The sequence below is a fragment of the Miniopterus natalensis genome, chromosome 10, assembly GCF_054644295.1.
Source record: "Miniopterus natalensis isolate mMinNat1 chromosome 10, mMinNat1.hap1, whole genome shotgun sequence".
Taxonomy (NCBI): Eukaryota; Metazoa; Chordata; class Mammalia; order Chiroptera; family Miniopteridae; genus Miniopterus; species Miniopterus natalensis.
In genome coordinates, this window is record NC_142090.1 from 51,370,046 (window position 1) to 51,393,500 (window position 23,455).

Genomic DNA, 23,455 nt, shown 5'->3' on the forward strand with positions numbered 1-23,455 from the left:
TGTGAAACTGTGTGTCTAATGCACTGGTTATAGACACACATTTGTATTTATAATCACATCATTAGCATTCTAAAACTGTACATGTTAACAAACGCATTCTATTCAAACTTAAAAGGTCCCAAAGTAAAAGTACTATTACCACATTGTTATTTTAAAAGAAAAAAAAGTTCCAAATTAGCCTTTTCTTTTTCAATAAACAAATCTTTAAAAGCCTAAGGGTTCTCTTTATTTCTTGGGAAGTCTATCTGGCAAGAGTCATGCTATTCACCCATCACACATTTTCCAAACCTGGAGCAAATCCATTGATGTTGTGCCAAAGAGGAAGGAGCACAGGACAAAACATCAGATATCAGATATAAGTCTCTCTTTGTAAGAGAATGCTAGAAAAACTCCCAAGACATGAAGTCTGAGGGCTGCATGACATTGCCTGGAAGTTTTGCCTGGAAGACCTAAAAGACAACCCACATTGCATATATTTCGTAGTATAAATATAGAAAGCATTCATAAGTAAGTGTCTTAAAAGAATTATTTTTAATGATGTCTTATTGAAAATGAAACCCTTGCCTAGCAGGCATGGCTCAGTGGCTGAGTGTCGACCCATGAACCTGGAGGTCAAGGTTCGATTCCCGGTCAGGACCCATGGCCTGGTGGTGGGCTCGATCCCCAGTAGGGGGCAGCCAATCAATGACTCTCATCATTGATGTTCCTATCTCTCTCTCCCTCTCCCTTCCTCTCTCTAAAATCGATAAAAACATACTTAATTTAAAAAAAAAAAAAACAGAGCAAAGCTTTAAAAAAACAAATAAAATAAAACCATTGTAATAGTTGTATATGATGACAATATGCTCCACCAGGTCTTAAAAAGCTGTGATGCCATGACCATCCCCACAGGGTGATGGAGTCTGTATTAGTGTGCTGGGGTTGCCATGACAAAGTACAATAAATTGGGTGGCTCAGAGTAAGTTCTAGAGGCTAGAAAATCAAGATGAAGGTATCAATAAGGCCATGCTCCTTCTGGTGGCCCTGGGGAAGGATCAGTTTCAGGCCTCTCTCCTAGCTTCTGGTAATTCCTTAGCTCGTGGAAGCATATTTCTGCTCTTCGCATGGTGCTCTCCCTGTGTGTATGCCTGGACCCAAATTTTCCCTTTTTAATGCACATTTGCCATATTGGATTATAGCCCACCTTACTCCAGTATGACCTAATCCTAACTAATTACATCTGCAAAGACCCTATTTCCAAATAAGGGCACACTGAGATGCTGGGGACTAAAACTCCAACATACAAATTTTGGAAAAACATACGTCAACTCATAGCAGTATCCCTTGTAGGGACTGAAAAGTAGTCTCACAGGTAATGAATAAATTAGGACTGTCTTTCATATTAATAATTTGCATAACTGGTAATTCACAGTTATTTAAAAATTTTAAACTGCTACTGTGGAATATATAGCAAATATCTCATTTCTTGAGGCATTTAAAGGGGGGGGGGAGAAATCCAGGATAAGAAGAAGATAAAAACAAGTGTTTCTAAATCCTTGTGTTTTTATAACATATCTACAATCCAGACATATGTATAGAAGTTTATTAATAGTCAAATATTTCTACTATATGGTCCATATATCAATTTTAAAAATATAATCTAAATTTCCTAATGATGACACTATAAATTGGATTAAATTGTACGACACATGGATAATATATCCTAAGCACAGGGTAACCATATAATTTGTTGCCTGAGCCTGGACACTTTTGAGAGTGAAGGATCATTAACAATTAGAATGGATAACAGGCAGAAACCAAACCGGTCCTAGTCAAGCCCAACATGAGGAAGAGTTGGGCTGAACTAAAGTGCTGGTAGTTATAGGATACTTACCATACTTGTCTGCAAGAGAAAAAGGGAAAGGCAGGGATTATTATGCTCATGTATGAATATTTCCTAATAGGAGGGAGAAAATGTATGGAAATGCACTAGATTTTGCATAGAGTGAAAGTGCAATATATTTACGTTTTGTTAATAAAATGGTAAGTTTTCGAGAGGCATCATAGAGAGGACAATATGAAAGGAAGACATAAAAGTGGACCTTTCTAAGCTCTCATAAATCAATCAGAGTAGGATGGATCTGAAACACTTCAAGAGCCCCATTTAAACCCAATCAACTAAACAGATAAAATACTGTAATGTTTCTTTGCAGACAGGAAAACAACAAGCAGAGAGATTACTCTTGGATCGAATGAAGGAAACAGATTATCTTGGACCAGAGATTCCAGGTTCCCACTTTCCCTCTTGTAACAGCGTTCCTTCCTAACCGATGGAGACAATAGTCACCAGGATTACTGTTTCTACACTACACCACTCTGTGCTGTCATTCTTGTAAGTACACTGTCCTAAAAGAGAACAAACCAGCATGCAGCTCTTCTCCATTTACAGTAAAAGTAGATGAGCAGAAATGCCTGGTATTCTTTTCATGCTCATCAAGATATTTTTGGTGTGTGATCAGTCCAGAACAGCCCTATAAAATTTCAAAGCACCATAAGGCAGAACACTATACAATACACCTACAAATAAAGCTCGTAGGAGAGTAATTTTGTCCCAACAGTGCTCATATTGTTTGGGGGGTGGGGGCCAGAGAGGAGGTCTTTGTTCATGATTTCCTCCTGAAAAAATGGGAGTACTTTCAGCCAAGAAAATCTTCATTAGTTTACTATGCAGCTTTCCCAGGTGAAACAAACACCCCTAACAAGAGTGTGTCCATATTAATTACAGTTTGCCCACAGGCCACCCTGGCAACTGTCCAGCATTTCTGGGACCTACAAAGCATTTTATGCTGTGTGCACAAGGACAGGCTAGATTGTCTCATTTCCGCTCCAAACCCAGCAGGAAAGAGCAGATACCAGTTTACTTCTATTAAAGACACGTTTTACTGCAAAATTTTCCTTCAGGAAATTCACAGATCTCTAGGAACAGGAGAATTTCCCCCCTGTACATCTGACTATACGTTAAATAATTACACTTCCCACTTCACCAAGTACTAAATTTAACAGTTATATTTAGAAAATATTTTGAACTAGCCAATTTACCTTTTTTAATAGCATACTTATTATCAGGGATTAATGAATAAAACTCATTGATGTGACAAAACTTTCACAAAATGCGAACACCACATAAGTGTCTTGTGAGTGAAGCAGAAATAGATACCACTGGCAACAGGAGCACATATCATGGGCCAATTCATTGTGCAGTTTACATTTAGATCAGTGGTTCCCAACCAGGGGTGATTTTGCACCACAAAAGACATTTTTTATTATCATAACTTGGGGAGGCGTTGTTACTGGTAGTGACCAAGGACAGAGACCAAGGATGCTATTAAACATCCTACAGTGCACAGGACAGGTCTCGATTACAAAAAACTGTCCAGTCCAAAATGTCATCAGGTCCAAGCTTGAGCAACCTGGCCTAGATTATGTGAAAAAATTAGTGGTTTTGTATAAAATCTTCATGGTGATACTATCTTTCCTTGGTGCATTTTAATAGACTTCAATAGTTATTTCTGGTCAAGTTTCTCTGATTTGATTTTTCTAAAATTATGAATTGTTACCAAATACTACAAAAATATTATGAAATACAAATATTATAAAGTTAAAATAAAATAGTCTAGCCTTTGTTATGCTGTGTCTGAATTTAGGAGCGACCAGAGATTGGTAAGAAATTCAAATGAGTCAAACTGAATTGCATATAATATTAATTAAGGATTCCAAAATCTATTAATTTCCAGTTTTCACCCCATTACCAACCCATGCTTTGCTTTTCTTTATAAAATAAAACACTGCTTTTAACCTGCCACATCACAAAGGCCAGAAACAGAACAACTCTCATTGTGAGATAAAAGCATGAAGAAAGCATTCAGAAATATACCTAACTGAGTGTAATGAATGAGCAAATCCAGTTCTGTCTCTTAAAAAAATGTTAGAATATCTCCTCTGCAACATTTTATAGAACTGCTTTAAGTGTTTTTAGGTCCTTGTTTCCTTATTTTAAACAACAATTTTGCAGAGCACTTGCCTCTGATAAATTTGTATTATGTGTTATGTGGAACAAATTTTCAATATGCAATGGAGAATGACGTAATATAGAAAAATCAGAGCAGAAAAAAATATCAAGCCACACTTCCCTCTAACTTTGCTTGTATCAGTTAAGTACATAACTCAATTTTTCTTTTACACTTCCTCAAGTACATGTTCTTCAAAACATCTGTCCTTATCCTAACAGCCTGTGCCTCTTAACCTACCATACTGCTATTCCGTCGATATTTTTATAAAGTAGCACTCTTGCTTTATTATTTTCAAATACCACATATATCCACAGTAGTTCTTTACTGATCATGCTTAGCTTATCATCACTTTATTATGTGCCACTGATATCTATCTAAGATGATGACTTCTTTAGAATATCTGATATTCTAAGGGATAGTATCTGAAGCTAGATAGAAATCCCAAGAAATCATTCTTGCAAAACTTGTTCTATGAATATGCCCAGACATAGGGAACAAACTTTCAGAAGCAGATAGCCCAGATGTTCCTCCTCTGACATGGGGTTTGGCAGTTGCAATCACAAGCCAGAGAAGAACTACAGAAACAACCTCTCTCTAAAAATATGGTCTGCATTTACAAGGCCTACACATTAGGGATTTATCTGTGCTAATTATCTCCCTTTAGAATGACACCTCCAGAAAGGTTCTGTTTACCTAGTGGTTTGGAAAAGAAGAGCTCCTCTGAATGCTTTTAAAGAAGGGTGGGTACAGGATAAAAGCAGAGATCTGACCAACCGAGGACAAGCCTGTGGACACTTGATCCACTGGAAAAGGAGTAAAGTTGAGCGGTAGAAGGACAGGAAAAGAGAAGCACATAGACACAAAGCCACATTTCCACACCACCGGTGACAGCCTCCTACGCTACAAAATATAATGCCCACGTCACTGCCCGGCTGCTCGCCTCCGGGTAGGGCTGGCTCAGAACTAATCAGATCGCGTGTGCCTAGATGTGGCTTAATTCACAATCTAATTAAAAATGAGGACGACCAGGAATGAGAGTAACACAAAGACTTTCATTTCAGGACCTTCTAAGGTGAACAGAATCATTTCATAGGTAATTTGGAGTCAACACTCTGGCCTCATAAAAATTCCATGATGCAGCAAAGGTTTGGGTTACCTCGTCCATATATTTTCTTTAAACATATTTCCCCTTCCTGTTGCTTCATGTAGCTGGAAGAAAAAGGCTTACCCAACCCCTAACCAAAGCTGCTCACAAAGAAGATAATACTTATACTTTTAGATGTGCAGTTTATAAGACAGTGACATCTGGTTTTAAATTCTCAGCCATATTTTTGGCCAAATTGAAATATATTAAATTAAAATATTCATGTATGAGGCTCATATTGCCAAGATGTTTCAAATATGTACATATAAATGTAATAATAATTAGTATTTTATTACAACAATTAACTATAAAGGTTACCAAGATGCTGAACAATTTCCACAGGTAAGATTTCAGCAGATTTCTTAGAATCGTGGCCATTGTAATGTTCTAAATTGCAGAGTCTCTTTCAGGAAAGGGATTATTAAACTACATAGAAACAGTTATAATTTTTACTATGTAATATCCATGAAGTTGTAAGGAAATTTATCAATCAAGTATTTTGTTGTGAACTTATCCTGAAAATCCCTTAAACTCAGCTTAGCAAGAGTTTATCTAGTACTGTTAACATTAGCATTGTTCTTTCCTTGACATCCTATCAGCTTGGAGATGCAGCATCCTTATGAAAAGATCTAGTTTAATTCTATTAGTTTTAAGCAACCCATTAAGCAACAGAATAAGAATTCTTCAAAAGAATCTCAAAACACATAAATTTTGATTTTCTTAGAAGACTAGTTTATCTCAATAGTCTGGAAAACTCTATGAAAATCTTTGAGATAATTGTTCAGGAAATAAGTGCACAGTGGCAGATATAACTCAGAAGAGGTTGCACAGAAAGGCATAAAACAAAGAGCTGATAACCTGTTGCACCCGTCTATTACTATAACTTAACATGCCTCAGTTTCATTAGGTAAAATCCTACATGCCATTGGAGAACATCTTTGGCACAGGTTGTCAGAAAAATCTCCAGTCAAACCAGTAGAAAACAACAGAAATAGACTTTGTGTAAAAAAAAAAAAAAAAAAAAAAAATCAGTAAGTTTTTTTTCATACATTTCAATTATAATGAGCACAGATGCCTAAGGAGAAATTGGGGTCTACAAAATGAAAAAGTTTTGCAATTCTCAATACTTACTAAGTGAACACGTGAAACACTCTTAGAAAACTTTTATTTGCCTTTTGCAAGAATCGTATTATTTGATTCTAGATGGGTTTCAATACAGTGAGAATGTTACACCTTTATACTTTGGCAGACACTCTCAGATCTGAGATATCAATGGAGATTTTTTCATACAGCCTCAGTCTCATAGGCCAAGTACACTTTATATAAATAATTTTAAGTGTAAAAAAAAATGCAACTTGCCTCAGGTATGGCAGTCCTTCCAGATTTCAATACCAAGATATTTGCTCTGTTTACAGCAAATGTTTAAACTCACTGAAAATAGGAAATGTCCTAAAGAGAACACACTAAAAGTCAAATTTACTTGTAAATAACATAAAATTCTAGTCAGAAACTATCTGACAATCTGAAATAGGCAGCTACTTTCATACCAAAATATTATGATTACTTTGAGGAAAAAGGTCATAGCTATCTAATAGCCAAAACCAAAGATAAGCATTAAAGAAGATTTTTGGTCATTTTTAAAGACCATTTACTGTGCAAACCTTTCCAGTTTTTTTAATGCCATTTTCAAACAGAAAACAGTAATTTGGTTACCTTAAGTAGGCCAATCAATTAAACTAGAGTTATGCAGGTTGTGCTCTGCAGATGTAGCTCAAGAAAAGTATAGAAATGGAAAGCGTTTAGACGCTTTTATAACCGTTTCAAAAGTAATGTTATGACTACTAAATCTAACTTTTTTTAATCTTCACCCAAGGATATTTTTTCCAACTGCTTTTCAGAGAGAGTGGAAGGGGGGAGGGGGGGAGAGAGAGAGAGAGAGAGAGAGAGAGAGAGAGAGAGAGAGAGAGAGAGAGAGAGAGAGAAAGAGAAACATGGATGTGAGAGAGACACATCGATTGGTTGCCTCCTGCTCAAGTGCAGACCAGGGCCAGGGATTGAGCCTGCAACCGAGCTATGTGCCTTTGGCTAGAATTGAATTTGGGAAACTTCAGCCCAAGGGCCAACGCTCTAACCACTGAATTGAACCAGGTAGGGCCAAATCTAATTATATTAAAACACGGTTCATATCTTCTTAAATTCCACTTTTCCATTAATTGATTTTGTGTTCTACAAAAACATGTATTTGCAATGGCTATGAAATTTACAAAAATATAAATAAATGCTATTCCTTTAGGACAGTGAAAAGCACTGAATTAGACAATTATTCTGACCAGAATCCCCAGGTGTTAACAAATTAGTAAGTGCTAGTGGTAGAACAAGACAAATCCTGAACAAATCAGATAATCAGCGGTACTTCCAAAGGAAGTGACTAAGTATGCACAAGCACCTGCATGCAGGATAGGAAAGGCCCTTTTTTTAAGGTAAACTTACTGAGTACCCAGTATGTAGGCATTTTGAGGAAGCATTTTGTGATTATCTTTTCTTTGAAAAACAGAAACTATAGCTGTTCTCCGAAATCTGTATACTGAAGAGGATATATGATGCTCTTTCAGTTACATGAACATTTCTGCATCAATACCTTATAATTGGGGTATTAGTTACAGATATGTATCAAAAAAAGATTCAGGTTAGGATTTTACAAAATCGCCTCGTTTAAGAGAGTCAGGGAAATGCATGTAATTTTAGGAGAGACCTAAGATTTCATGAAATATAAACCTTAATTTGGAAGTAACTCAATCCTTTACATTTCAGGAGAACTGTCTTTCTAATTTTTCTACACATTGTTGGCAATAATTGCGTAAACTGACTTAAACCACAGCAGGTAGAATTTTTTCTTTACAGAGGATGGGAAGTTCAGCCAACACTAGTAATGAGTTGTTAATGAGCTATTGGAATTTACTTTCCTTACAGTTTGGATCAGCACTGATGTAGCAAAGCAAGATTACCCTGGAATCAAAAGGATGAGAAGTCATCTGACAGCTTTCGAGAACTGCCGAAGTTTTTGTGAGCATCTGAAGTGGGGAACAAATAAGTATTCTCATTCATTTTCCAGTTTTTGGTGTCTTTATAACAGCTGTCTAATAATAAAGCCTGTGGGAGGAAGAATTCTAAGAAGGCTCCCATGTATCATCCACTTTCCTGGAGTGGGGGTGGGCCCTGTGATTATAAAGGGAAGTCACTCCCATGTTACATGGCCAAGGCTGAAGGGACTCCGTAGATGAAAGATCACAGATTATTTGATTCTGAGTTCATCAAAAGAAAGATTATCATGGGTGGTCTGCTTAATTAGTTGAAAGTCCTTAAAAGAGAGACTGAACAGAGAGATTTTCCTGCTGGCCTTTCAGAAAGAAGCAAATGGCTGTGTTGTGAGAGGGCCTTTGAGGGGCATGTGGAAAGGAAATTCGAGGGGCCTCTGGCAGCTGAGAATAAAGGGAAGGAGGGTGGAGGTATTCCTGCAGCCACAAGGAAGTGTCAACAACCTTAAAGAAGGTCAGAAAGCAGCCCCAGGAAGGAATGCAGGCCAGTCAACTCCCTAGTGCTGCCTTGTGAGACCTGAAGCAAAAGATCCAGCTAAGCCATGGGTAGGTTCCTCACCATGGAAACTGTGAGAAAATAAATGTACATTGTTTTAAATTACCAAGTTTGTGGCAGTGTATTACACAGCATGGAAAATACCAAACTGAAATAAATGAGTGAATCTAGAGTACTGAATTCTAACCAAGTGACTCATTCTATCAATCTTCATATAAAATATCTTTATGAAGATTCCGTCTAGTTTGTTTTCAATGTACTTTAAATTAGCGGTCTTTGATCTCTTTTGTATAAGGTGATCAATGTCTTTTTTGCATAAATGTTGAGGATTTAACAGTTTTCCTAACTAATCGTGGGTGGGACAGAGTGGAACAGCCTGATTTCATCATGCTAAGCATCCAATTGAAAAGTTATGTACGGTTTGTTCTTGAAATTTTCCATTTTGTATTTTTGGACTGCAGTTGACCTCAGGTAACTGAAACCATGGAAAGCGAAACCTCAGATGACCAGGGAGTACTGCACCAAGATCTAATTTATGTTCAACATACTCGTGAGTGGCAAGTGATGTAACAACTAAGACTAAGTTGTCAGGAAACGGGTGGTGAGCACTTAGGTGTCAGAAGGTGCTAAAGCCAGAAATTCTTCCTCACCAGATGTTGAAGGCAGGTTCCCTAGCTAGTCAGTGGCAGAGGCAAGCAGGAACCCACATCACCTGCCTCCACTAAATTCTCCTGCTTCTAAGCAAATTATATTTATTCAGTGCTTTCTGTGTGTCAGTGCTTTACATGAACATTCTTCCTTCTCGCAAATAACCTTACATGGTTTTATCAATGGGAAGACACTTGCTCAAATTACCCAGCTAATAAATTGTAGAGCTGAGGTTTGAATCCACTTTTTTTTTTTGAATCCACTTTTTTTTTTTTTTAAGTTTTATTATTGTTTAAAATATTACAGATGTCCCTTTTTCTCCCCAATGACCCGTTCCACCCCGTTCCTTCCCCCTCCCTTGAATCCACATTTTAAGAGACCAGGCAAGTTCCATGAGAGAATTAAGCCCTAATGTTCAAAAGCATCCATTTTTAAGAATTAAATGCTCCACTATGCATATAGATGGTACTAGTCATGAACCATTTTTGAGAGAACTGAGAAAATAGTTACTCAAATCATTATCTGTATTCTGTGGCTCAGATGAGGAAACCTGGTTGGCAAGCCTGCAGCAGCCCACGGTAATCAGTACTTCCCACCATCCCAGGCTGCCTAAGTCCTCGGAACTTCCAGGACTGGCTAGTTTGGTTCTGGCTTTGCTTAAATGTCTATCGGCATGCTTCCTAGCAGCTTTAGGGAGCAAGTGGAGTAATAAGGAATCGCTGTGAGGTTTGGAAGATGTGAGAGTTACCACAAGACACAAAGTGGGCAAAAAAATTAAAAGTATAATCAGCAAGTATACATTCTATCCCAACGATTTTAGTGTTTCAGTCACTTCTAATGAAATTTGCAGTCCTTTATATGTATGACAGCTCTTTTGGATACTAAAAAGCATTTTCAGGTTTTATAACATCTTCTAAAAATGTGTTCTACATACATGTAACACATCTGAATCTATGTGCAGCATGTTTCACTAGTGTTTTATATTTTCATGTCATGTAAATTATGTTTATATACAAAAATATTAATATATGATGTGCTATTTTACTATATTAAATAATATGTAAACATTATATACTATTATACATAAATACACACACATATGTATATTTTATGTGTTATCTTGCAATTAGGGTGATGGTGTAGAGGAAACAAAAATGGGGGAAAAATACACCCTCAGCACTCTGTTGACCCCAGGTTTTAGAACTCTGCGCATATTATGAGGACAGAATCCCTCGGGCAAATCTACTTCACTTGTGGAAAAATCCAGAAGGGTAGAATCAAATCCAAGGCTTGCAACCCTCAAACCACCCCTCTGTCATGGTCATTTACACCCAGGGACTCAGCTGGCTTTTAGACACCACACAGACAGGTTGTGTCACATCTGATAACTTAAGGAGATAAATGGACCTCATCTAATTATCATGCATGGTTGGCTCTGTGATGAGTTACCATTCCCCTATGTTTATTTATTACCATTGAGTATTGATATAAATTTTAAACAATTACTCACTGGCAGACCTTGACATGACGTGTATCAATCCCCTGGGAACTGAGCTACACATGCACAATAAAATTTTACCTAAGGAAAATTAATTCTGATTTCTACATTTATATTGACAGGAAAATCAGATGTTTTGAGAAACAACCAAGCTTAAATGTTTAATTTAGAGCTACGTGCATAACCCCCATTGAACCCGTCCTCCTGAGGCTTCACATGGCCCATTAGTTTGTCTCTCCTAACATTTTCACAAATGCAAATTTAAGTCAATTCTAATAGTATGTCATGGCAAAGCTGGGTTGGTATTTTTAAAGTGACAAACATCGTAAGAATTTTACACATTCCTTTCCGTGGCAAATGTCCAAAAGGGAGGTTACTGGCACTTGAAAACTGGCTGTTTCAATGGTTATTATCAAGTTGTACTCATTAGTCATGGTATGAATGCATAGTTTCATCAAAATATCCCTTTCCTCCATAAATCAATGTGCAGCAGACATGTAAGTGTTTTATTTCTATCAAGAGGAGAGTGTGTGTAACAGGCTGGCCCCTGGAAAGTGAATGAAGGAGTGGGGCTAAATCAATGCGGCCCATCATCAGTTGGATGAGGCAAAGGAAAACTGGCCTTTTTCAGGGTGCTCTTGGCAGATTTTTACTGACTTGTGTGTTGGTTACCAAAAATGCAACTGGTCTTGATTTTGCTCTTCTGTGCTCACCCAATTCGGAGAGTTGTCTGGAATCATTTCTATAACCATGGGCAGATCACTTTATTAACGTTCAAATATTCTGACTTGAAGCTGGAAACTCACATCTTTGTTTGACAATGAGAGGTTATGAGTGGCAAAGTTATAACTTTTAAGAACAGATTCAACCTCCTGTGGCACAGTTCTCATACAACAGGTGCTGGCTGAAGTGTCGAGATAAAACATATCGAGTCCTTGGTTCTGCGTTCTCCATGGTGTCTGTTAGGGTGCAGGTTGTCCTTAACCTAGAGACAAAACACTTCACTCACTCAAGTTCACTGCATCCCTCTTTACGATTAAAGGCTACACAAGCTTTACAAAGAGACCCTTTTAAGGCCTGAAAAGCATTCCTTTCCCCCTTCACTTCAGGTTTTTCTCATGGCCCAAATGATATTGTAACATAATAATCTAGTTCACTGAACCATAGTCATCACTTTGTGATTTCTTGAAAACGAAAAATCACATGTGATACAAATAATAAAGCCTGGCCATTAAAGAGTCCTTCAAAGTTCCCCACACATCCTCTCATTTGGCCCTCATAGTATAAACACTGTAATTCTAGATTAATTTAGTATTATCTTTGTTTTGCAGAAGGAAAAATTGAGACTTGGAGTTAGTTCTGCTCTACTTTATATTGACTCTTCTACCCTTCAACCTCATTGCTGGGACATTCAGCCAGCCACGACGGAACCAGGTGAGATAATGGACACTAACGCATCAAAGCTCCTGCCATAGAAGGGCAGCAAAGCACAGCAGGTAAGTGTGGGACTCTTGAGATCAAATTTTGCTCCTAAGAAAATTCATAAAAGTTCTTCATACTCTAAATTTAACTTCCCTCATCTATAAAATAATACTACTACTCATCTTAGGGGACTGATATGAAAGTTGGATGGGTTAAAAAACATGCAGAGTGCCCGGCCAGTGTGGCTCAGTGGACTGACCATTTTCCCAAGCACCAAGAGGTGACTGGTTCAATTTCTGGATCAGGGCACCTGCCTGGGTTGCGGGCTCAATTCCCAGCAGGGGGCATGCAGGAGACAGCCAGTCATTGATGTTTCTATCTCCCCCTCTCCCATCCTCTCTCTCTCTAAATTCAATAAAAACATATATTTTTCAAAAAGCATGCAGATTATTAATTCACAGTGTCTGGAATACAGAAGGAACTAAAAAATGTCAGAAAGCAATATTATATGTAAAGAGAATTGTTAGTATTCGTGTCCATACATTCTGAAGGTAGACATCAAAATTAGCTCAAATAAACTGTGAATACCTATGAGAGAGAAAAAAGAGCAAAATCACAAAAGGGAAAAATACAGAGCCCACCCTAACTCTTATCATCTCTTGTTACAAACCACAGGGGTGATTTTTCCACACCGCACTGGTACCAATGAGATCAACATTGATTCATAGATCTGCTGGCATTTGCGATCCTAACCATTCATTCAGTTACCTTGGAAGCTTGGGGAACTGCTGTGATGGCAGCTGCCAGTAATTTCCAGACCTTCAGGAGACCTGAGATGCCTCCTTAAGAGGTGACCAGGAACATGCTTTGCAGGAATATTCTGTTAGTGGTTTCTTATCTTATCAGATTTATCATTCTGTTTTATTAACAAGGAACTGTTCCAATTCAAATTTCTGCCTTTTGCTAAAGACTGAATACAGGGTGGGGGAATAGAGTGTGGGAGTAAACCTCCCCTATCTGTCAAAAAATTAATAAATAAATAATGATAAACTGCCAAAACAAGAACTAGTTCCTCTTTTTGTTGTTGTTGTTTCCTTTTCACTGATATTTTCTTTCTACCATAAGCACATACACTTATTAAATCTAATAACATTTTGCAAGACTACATGGATTTTCAAGATGATAACATCTCCTGAAAAAAGAAGTGAAAGAAAAAGAAAGACAAAAAAAGAATCAAATGCTGCTGTGTCCAAAGGGAACAGAGTTGTGACCTTGGGTCTTATTACTACCAAGCAAAGAAAAACTCTAGTCTGTCATCTCAAAACCTGAGCATTACTCTTGTCTATGTATTACATTTCTGAACCCTGTCATTCCTTATTGAGGATAGAATATATAATATGAAACATTCCTCCAAAAACATCTCCAGTAAATTAAAAGTGTATCTATTCTAGATTCCAACCATCTGCTTTAATTCTCAAGGCTGTTTCATCTTTCAAAAGTTTCTTTGTAAGACACTGTTTTTCTTCTTGATCCCTTCCTCACCTGCCTGTCAAAACATTCACCCATTGTCATTGTCTCTCTCATCTTTTCATCTCTCTGACATTTGTTCTTCTCCCTCTGATATCCTCAAACCTCCCTTCTGGTAACACTTATTTAGCTGTCTCTACCACCTTTCCCAACCCCAGGAGCCATTTTCTAAGAACTGCCTCTTCCTCTATCCATGCTAATATCAACTGGCCGGTTGCAATGTAATACCTTCTAATGAAATTGGACCAGGGTATGGAGAAGTGCCCAAAGCTCTGGCAACCAGAGTCCTTTTGCCAAACCCCGTCTCCTGATCACTAAATGGGCTGTAGATGGCCATCTGGACCACATTCAGACTGTCAACATTTCTTTAGGAGGCCATGTTTGGACTAGAATTCTAGTCTCAAACTAGTTCAAAGCTTTGATGAGGAGAATGTAAACTCTCACAGCTATTCAATACCATGAGCACTGGAAGGCAGACAAAGCCCATTTGCAGGGAACAGAGAAAAATGGGGAGTCAAACAAAGAAAACCACAGGCTGGAGCAAGAGATGATCCTAATGGCAGCCACACCCCTTTCTGTAGTTGTTGACCTTGGCTAACATAACTGATCATCCAGCTCCACTACCACTGAAAAATATTTCCCTTTTGGTTCAAGACAGTCCTATGGTTTCCTACTACTACTACTACTTGCAATCTCAAATAGCCTAACGTAACTCCTATTTTCAAACAAAGCAAAAGGGTGCCAGATTTCTTAAACTGTCTTCCTCTGAACTTACTATACAGCTCTTTCTCTTTCCTCACATTGTCAGATCCCTTGAAAGAACAATCTACACTTGCTGCCTTTCTAGTCTCAGCTGCTACCAACTCCTAAGGCACTGAAATCATGCTTCAGTCAGCAACACACCGCTGAAACTGCTCTCGTGCCCTCGGTGGCCTGGTGACTTCCTTAAAGGGCTCTTCTCTTCTGATCTCTCTGCAACATGAAACTATAGACCAAGGATCTTCTTTGGAAACTCACAATGCCTATCACAACAGACACAATAAATATTCGCTAAATAAATGAATGACCCTTTTTTCTGGCTTCAGACTGCTCTCCGAGTTTGTCTCCAAGTTCCCTTCAGATACATATTTCTAATGGCCTAATATCATCTACAGAGACACTGCTAATCAAAATGACCAACAGTGAGCTATTACCTTCACTCCCACAAACTTGGTATTGCTCCTGTGTGCTCGTCTACGAAGTTCAGTGTAACATGATCTACGTATTAGAGATCTTAGCTCCTAACCCTTCTCTCTTCCAGAACCAGCAGGACTTGACATTTTACTTCTACATTGTTTTATACCTGTTCTGCTTTCCCACAGCCACTGTTCTTTTTTAGACGTTGGCCATCTCTCAATCTGGGAATACTGCAATGGTCTACTAACTGCTCCTCCCATTGTCTCTGCCTCAAATATCAGGTCTGTTTAATCCATGTTCTAGGTACTGTGATTCAAAGCCTATAACTTTTATTTTTAATTTAAAGGCCAAATCTGAGTACGCGGAGCTGGGCTACCACAAATGTCCATGTTCTGTGAACACTGCCCGCCTGTCCCTTCACATCACGTAGAAAGATGGTCCTGATGCAAAAAATTTATAATTCAGACTCAAACCAACAATCCAGGCCCACCAGCATCTCTTCCCACCCAGGAGCCCTAGGCCTAACAAGGAACAGACCATGTTTCTTCAACATGCTGTGTGCTTTTACTTGGTCATGTTTTGGTGGGGCCCGCAGCTTCACAATCAGCTTGAAGCTGTGAATGTCTTCCTGTGGGACTCTCTTCCTCAGTACGGATTCTCAGAATGTAGTTCAGTGCACTATATAATTTGTAGTGAATAATAATTGCATTAATCATTGAATTAAGTCGCATTTGCGGTTAAAATATATGAAGCAGGAGACATTAAAAGAGATAGCATAAAGTAAAATTATTTTGTAAAAATATGATGTATTATTTGATGTCTAAATAATCTTCAGTATACTACATAGAAGCCTACCTACCTGCAAGTTATTTTCATTTCTTATAATCTAATAGAAAAAAATTACAAACAGAATTTCTTTCTTGACTAGCACTTAAGTTTTTAATAATGTGTTATACTAACACTTCTTATCCAATAAACCACTTCCCCAGTGGTTTATGAAAAATAAAAATGTTTAATTGCTTCTATTTTTTGAAATCTAGACAATTTTATTGTCTTTGGTTTCCAAGGTGAATTTCCATATATGAATATTTAAATATCTAAAAAGTAATATTATGTTCAGTAAACAGCACTTCCAGGGTAACCACACTCACATGGAAAATGGGGAAAAAATAAGAAAAATTTTAAATGAACCAACTGCCACCTTTAGCATCTTTAATTCTGTAATCCGAAGTCTCCTCTGTCCGTCCCACTTACACAAGCATAGCATTTTTACCACAATGCCTCTTGATCCCTTTTTTAAAACAGAAGATTTTCGAGGTTGCCTCAGCCCATTTATTTTACTGAGCCAGTCCTCCTTTAATCCTCAAAATAAGACATCATTAATGCCTAACCATCCCTTTACATGGCCTGACAGTAGGCACCTTACACAGAGAATGATTTTATTAGCTCTTTCCCTCTTTCCCCATATTATCCCCACAGTATGTGGGCAAATGTCAAAAGAAATAATTGTCTAGACTGTTTGACAATTTTGGTGGAAGTTTTGATTATGTATTACAGACTTATCTGTGCATCAAAATCCCTCAACAGTTTCCCACAGAGAGAAATGTCCAGTGGTAGAAGGAAGTCCCTGAAACAGTGACAGAAGCATCAAGTGAGGAGGACCCGACACTGAGGTCTGGTCACAGGTTACCTGGCAGAAAACAAACCAGAAGTTCCCCATTTGACTTGACGTTATATGCAAATAATAAATTATAATTAATACTAAATATGTGTGTGCATGAAAGAGAGAACTAGCAATTAGTTATTTGAATAAAAGAATTCATAATTAGCCAGGAGACAATCACAATAAATCTTTAATTACTCAGAAAAAAAGAAGTTCAAATTGACAGTAAGATTATCCCTAAATCTGAAGTATTTAAAATGGGCAACAACGTTATTTTCCATTGTCATCATTTCTAGCTTAAGTAGTTCCCCCACTTATGATACAGAATTTAAAATATACCCTAATTATTTTATCCCTGCAGAAGCATAAGGTAAAAAAAACACACACAAAAAAAAAAAATCAGTAGAACCAAACATTAAAATAACATCTAGCCAGAAATATCCCACATTCATATTCAAACAGAACTTTAAATATTGCTTTATATATAACAGCGTGATTCTGAATTATTGAAATTAACTGTAAAAGTGCACCAGTTTGTTGAGGCCACAATGTCAATCTTTTCTTTGTTTGTGATCTTGTTAGAATCTGTAAAAATGGCAAATTTTAAAGGAACAATGATCATTTGACTCATTTTTTTAGATTGCTAAGAGTAGTTTATTCATGTGTATTAAAATACTACTATAATGCCTGTAAGGAAAAGAAACTTGAAAATTTATATTTTACAAATAAAATTTTAAAACATGGGTACAGTTATCCTTCATTCCAAAAATGTCACAATGCCAAATGTTTAATTCTTACATATTTCAAATCTAAACGGCAGGAATAAAACTGCTTAGCATGCAATAATAAGTACCCAATATTCCATGTGCAGTAGTTTCTTTCTCATACTTGTTTTATTTAAAAGATGGCAAAACTATCTTTAGAATCATATTTCTACTTGTCACTATATGACCTGAGCATTTTCAAGTTGCTTTTGTATACAATATCTCATTTGATTTTCTTTACAAGTTATTCTAAATGCTAGTGTTACAAAAAAATTTTTGAATGACATTTAATCCCTAAAACAGCCGTGAATTGGCAGAGATCTTAAAGCATTTGAATTTGTTAATAAACTTACCTTACTGAAGTTTCTCTACCCTAGCAAAACCACTGGAATAAGTTTTAAAAAATGCATACGTATGCACACACATATATATAATACAGTGTGGGGCAAAAGTAGGATTACAGTTGTGACTACTCGAAACAGAGTTTATTCTTTATTGTCGTTTATTAATTATTGTATTATTTCCCACACAAATTGTAAACCTACTTTTGCCCCATCCTAATATATTTGCACACATACAAATTATTAAATAGAATAGTATAATAATATAAACTAGACAATTTCTCTAATTATGCAATGTAAATATTTTGGACTCTCAATGAAAAGATAGTCAATACAGTATTTTTTACAAAGTGCTGCTATTTTTACCTCAATTGATATTAAAGTCAAACCCCTCTTTCTTTCAACTCTGTAAACAATATGATGCAACCATTTTTCTTTTCTTGTACACAAAAAAGAAAAAATGAATCCCGTGTAAGCTACATGGTTGGTAATCTCGGTGTAGTTCCAAGTATACTAGAAAGCAACCATATGAAAGGCTTGGGAACAGCTGTGGTACTGAGCAGATAGTCCAGGAAAGGACTGGTTGACATAGTATGTTACAGCGCCTGGTGCACACTACCACCTTTAAGTAAATGTGGAGAAGATGAAATAGAGTTCTTTCCCCAAGGTAAGCAGCTTACATTCTTTTTAAAATACTATAACAGCTCTTTTATTACAAATGATGAAAGGTTGTTACTTTAAGATCAATACAATGCTACTTCTTAGAAATACTGAAATTCTTACTTTTTTCCAAACTTCTAGCTATATATGTTTATGTTAGAACTAATTATGTCCATACATGTAAGGATAACAAATTGGCAACTTGCCTAAAATATATTTTACTTTAACCATTTAAATCTTCAGTTTAAGTTTATAAACATTTTGAAGACACATACAAGAAAACAAAATGTGAATTCAGAAGAACAGATTACTTACTTGGAAACTTACATGTGTATTGAAAATTGGGAAGAGAAATTTCTGTATATGTGCTTACATAATGGTACTTTAAAGAACACATCAAACAATAGGGTTTGTTATGTATACAACTTAAGAAATTATTTTTAAAATTACAAAATGCATCGTTATTTCTTATGAATATATACTTGTAAATATAAATACTAAATTGAATACATAATTTGCATGTGTTATTTATTTTTCTGCAAAACCTTACCATGTGTAAACCCTACAAGGGAGATTATTTTGTTATGTTATTTTTATCAATGCTAGAGAAATTTTAAAAAGGTGTCTATGCAGTGAGGCTTTCTTTGAAGAAAGGGTGGTACATTTTTTGTCATTTTCAAAGTAAACAACTTGTTATAGATTCTGGTTTTATATGTATTTATTAAAGTTAAACTAAATTTTGTGAAAGCCATAAAAATAATAAAGGCACACTTTATCTCCTGTTATAAAACCATAATAATCTTAGACTTTTGTATATTTCCAAATTTTTTATATCTATTTCCATCAGCCTAATGCTTATTCAAATGCCAATCCAAATAGCTAAACATATGCCTATGTAGAAACATTAATAAATTTAACATCATATTACTACTTATTTGGAAAAATATATCTACTGTTGCATATTTTAGACATACACCTGTGGAATAATAAATGTCATGGGCTTAAGTTGATGAGAACAAATTAAAGATCTAATACAGGAACTTATTAATGTTCACAGTTTTGAGGTTTAATTTTACATTTAATATTTTATCTCATTTTATCCTAAGACACATTTTCTTGTATACATAGTATGTGAATAAAAAATTGCTAACCCGAATGTGAATGATCATGTCCCTTCTAACACATAGAAAAGACATCCATCCATTCCAATGTCATATTCATTTCAATGACATAAAAAAATTTCTTTTCTACAGCCTTTAAATTTAAATTTGTCTAATGACAGAAAAACATATACATCTTACATATTTAAACTCCCAAATACTATTCTTTTATAAGATGTTATGTTTATTTCATGTAGACACCTGTTAGTCTTACTAACATATTTATCCCATTATACAGTTTATATTAAAATCCCCATATACCAATGGTCTCTCAGCTAGTTATTCTTGACTGATTGGCATTTTGATATGACTGAGATAAAAGTTTAACATGAAGAGTAGTTAGAACTACAATGTATATTTTAAAAACTGGATTTGTAAATAGATTCTAAAATTAAGAGGGACAGGTTTAAATTAGCATTACAATGCTGGCTACCATACATGTTACCCAGAGTTTTAAAATAGGAGCGTTTTCACATATGAGTCAAGAAATTATTTCTAGAACAAGCGAGAGCTCCCTTTCTGAAAACTGTATTTTAAACTACCAATATAACATACATACTATAACGTGAAAATTATGTATTTTCCATTTATATATAAACCAATATGCATTAGGTGGTTGCTACCATATGGCATACTTATGTTTCACACCTTATGGAGATAGTCATTTCCACAAGAAAAACCTAACCTAGCAAAGAATTGTATCAAAATTCCTTTGTCTGAAAAAAAAATGTTATTTTAGTATTAATACTTAAAAAACAGTCCAAGTACTACTTAAATCCAGAATAATATGCTATAAGAATGTATGAGAAAGCAGAGAGCAGAAAATTAAAGATATTTAGAATGATATATTTTTTGTTTTATTATAATAAAACTTAAGCCCTTAATATTATAAACACTCAAAAAAAAAAAAAAAAACACTTTGTGAATTACTAACTATAATTCAGCTCTCACTCCAGTAAGTGCATAATTAATTTTACAGTGTGCTGATGGCATTCTCTTCTGATAATCAAAACTTCTTATATTACCTTTTCTCTGAAAAGTAAAACTGTCAAAAAAAAAAATTTACTAATGATTTCCAGATAAATTTATACATAGAAGCACAATAATGTGCCTTTAGTGGATGCTATAATCTTTTAATGCATTTTTATAAACTTGAAATTTTTCCCAAAGATTTGAGATTCATCCTGATCTCAACACTCCATATGAATTCTTTTCTTGCAAGAAAAGCAAATGGCATCACATCTTGAGGAAAATAACGCTGCATTTTTAAAAATTGTATAAAATATATTCAGAAATCTAACATGAAGTACAGACGTCAATTACCATTCGTCCTCTCCTCAGAAGATGGTGCTACTAACTTTTCAAATAAATAATCGAAGATGCAGAAGCCTTACGAAAATATTGGAAATATTATCTATAGACTTAGATCTACAAAAATCTTTTATTAAGCTTCTATTTCATGAGATAATGTTTCACATAATTTGAAGACATCTTAAATTTCCATTGTTAAAAAATAAATTTCAAATCCTTTAAAAATTTTTTGTTTCCCTGATTCCTATTTTGCCCACTATTTATTTTCTTTCTTGTCTCTAGTAAATTTCTGAGCATGAAAACTGAGTTATTTTAATTTTAGGAAATCATTTATTACAGTTGTCCTTACAATCAGGATTTTTACATATTTTACCGTGGTATGTTCAGGAATAAAAGGTTGTATTTTGTTGGAGTTTCAAGTCACAGTTTTCCCCAATGGTGTGATATGCATTCCCTCCAAATGATAGAAATGATAAATTGTCAGTTAAAAATAAGACTTTAAAAATGTGTAAACTAAACACACGGAATCCTTTTTTTAAAAGAGCCACTTCTTTATTTGACACAAAATGCAAGTGAGTCGCTTGAGTTGTTGCTGTATAGGCCAAGCTAGAAAGAGTAAAAAATTAGTAAGAGTAAATAATGTTGAAGCATCTTTAGGGTACTTCTTATTCTCTTTTTATGTTTCAAAATATCCGCTTGGAACAGGCTGCCGATTAAACGAAGATCTACAGATGGCATTTGCCCTTTTGAGTCTTAACAAAAAAAGGATCTGAAATCATTTTTATGGAAGATTATCTAAAAAGAAACATGACTGTAAATCAATGACAAAAATATCAGACACTTCCCTTCTCTGGGGTAGAATGGGCATCTGTCAGATGCTTGCACTGACACCTAATGTAATAAATACTTTAAGCTGAATCTAATAGCTGCAGGGTTTCGACTGGTAAAGATTCTCAGTTAGTAGCCACCAAAAATCCAGTCTTCAGCGCTCGATCAACAAAAGGATAGCAGATCATTCCCAACATCCTAAATACCGGGAAGGCTACCTTGGGCTTTGTTTTTGTTATGTAAAATGCATTAAAGTGACTCATCCACTTAAGATTACCTACTCTCAAAAGCTTTCAAGTAGCTTCAAGAACTAAAATAAATGCGTTCCCAGAATGCCTCCTAGGCTATTCAGCGCATTTAAAAATATGTATGTATTTTTATGTGCCACTGACTTTCATTCTTCTCTCCATCCTAAGAGAGGAGAGAATTATTTTTCATTCCCTTTCTGCCGTGTGACTACAAGGCTACCTTTACACACTATTTCCAGAAGAGCAGCGAGGTGTTTCCTTTCTTCTCTTTTCTTTTTTAAGTTATTTTAGAAACGTTACATATAAGAGAAAATGCCAGGAGACTCTGGTATCGCCCATGCCTCCCTCAAAGAACAGGTTCCATTCGCTCCGAGAGCAGGACGCGCGGCTCCCGGCACCTCCAGGCTTCCCGGCGGGGGCGGGGAGGCGGGCGGCGCGGTCCGCGCCCGCGGGACCCCCGGGCGGCCGCAGCGTGCGGCGGGGAGCGCGCACGCCGCGGGTCGGCGGGGCCGGCAAGGGCGCCCCGTAACCTGGCGCCTAAGCGAGTGGGGACCCCACAGCAGCCAGAGCGCATCCCCGGGGCCAAGTGCGGGGGAGCCCAGGCTACCCCGACGACCCGAAATTACCGGTTTGTAAAATACCCACCCAAAGCACAACTTTTTATTAGACTGGGTTTGACGAGAGCGGCTAAGTGGCTGGAAACTTTCTTTCCCCCGGCACCTATAAACTCTCTGAGTCGAAACAATCCGCTAAGAAATGGGCAGAGGCGCCGCGAGTCGTCGGCGGACGGTCCCCGGGACGGCGCGGCCACGGGTCCGGCCCCTCGGACGCGCGGCTTCGGAGCACATCCCGGCGGCGAGCCGCGCGCACCTCCCGCCCGGCCTCTCCGGAGCCGAGCCCCGCTCGCTCCCCACCCCCACGGGCAGAGGAGCCGGCGGCTCGTGACGGACTCCCGCGCCCGGCTCCAGCCGCCCCCTGGGCCGGCACCCCCAGCCCTGCCCGGCCCGGCGACTTACGTGATGGCCGAAGGGAACGGCTCCTCCGACGAGGGGCGGATCAGCAAAGATTGGAAAAGTGTCAGAGTCAAGGCCAGCAGGCAGCCAGCAGCCATCTTCGCGATCGAAGATCAATCCCGCCTCCCTCCCCAGCCGGGGGGAAAGGAACGGGGCTGGAAACCGCGGGAGGCGAAGGAGCGCTCGCCGCCCGGGTCGCAGGCGGCCGGAGGGCTGGCGCGCCCGCCCGGGGCGCGGACCGGCGCTGGGCGCGGGGGGCTGGGCGCTGGGCGCGGGGGCGAAACGCGGCGCCGCGAAGGGGCGGCGGCGGGCGGACCCTCGAGTGCGCGCCGGCTGCTCAGCGCCGCGGCTGCCTCGCCTCCGCCGCCATCAAGGGCGACTTTGGAAACAGACCCGGGGAGCCTGCCGGCGC

The 23,455-nt window shown here is 37.6% G+C and overlaps 1 protein-coding gene across 2 annotated transcripts in view; it reads right to left on the reverse strand.

Moving 5' to 3' along the window:
- The window catches only part of CACNA2D1 (calcium voltage-gated channel auxiliary subunit alpha2delta 1), a 451,150-nt gene extending 427,918 nt beyond the window's left edge, over nt 1-23,232 (reverse strand). For both annotated transcript variants that reach the window (XM_087821121.1, XM_087821120.1), the window contains exon 1: nt 23,047-23,232. In XM_087821121.1, coding sequence (XP_087677247.1) covers nt 23,047-23,141 — 95 coding nt within the window. In that variant the 5' untranslated portion in view covers nt 23,142-23,232. The remainder of the gene's footprint in view (nt 1-23,046) is intronic.
- Between the last annotated feature and the right edge of the window lie 223 nt (nt 23,233-23,455).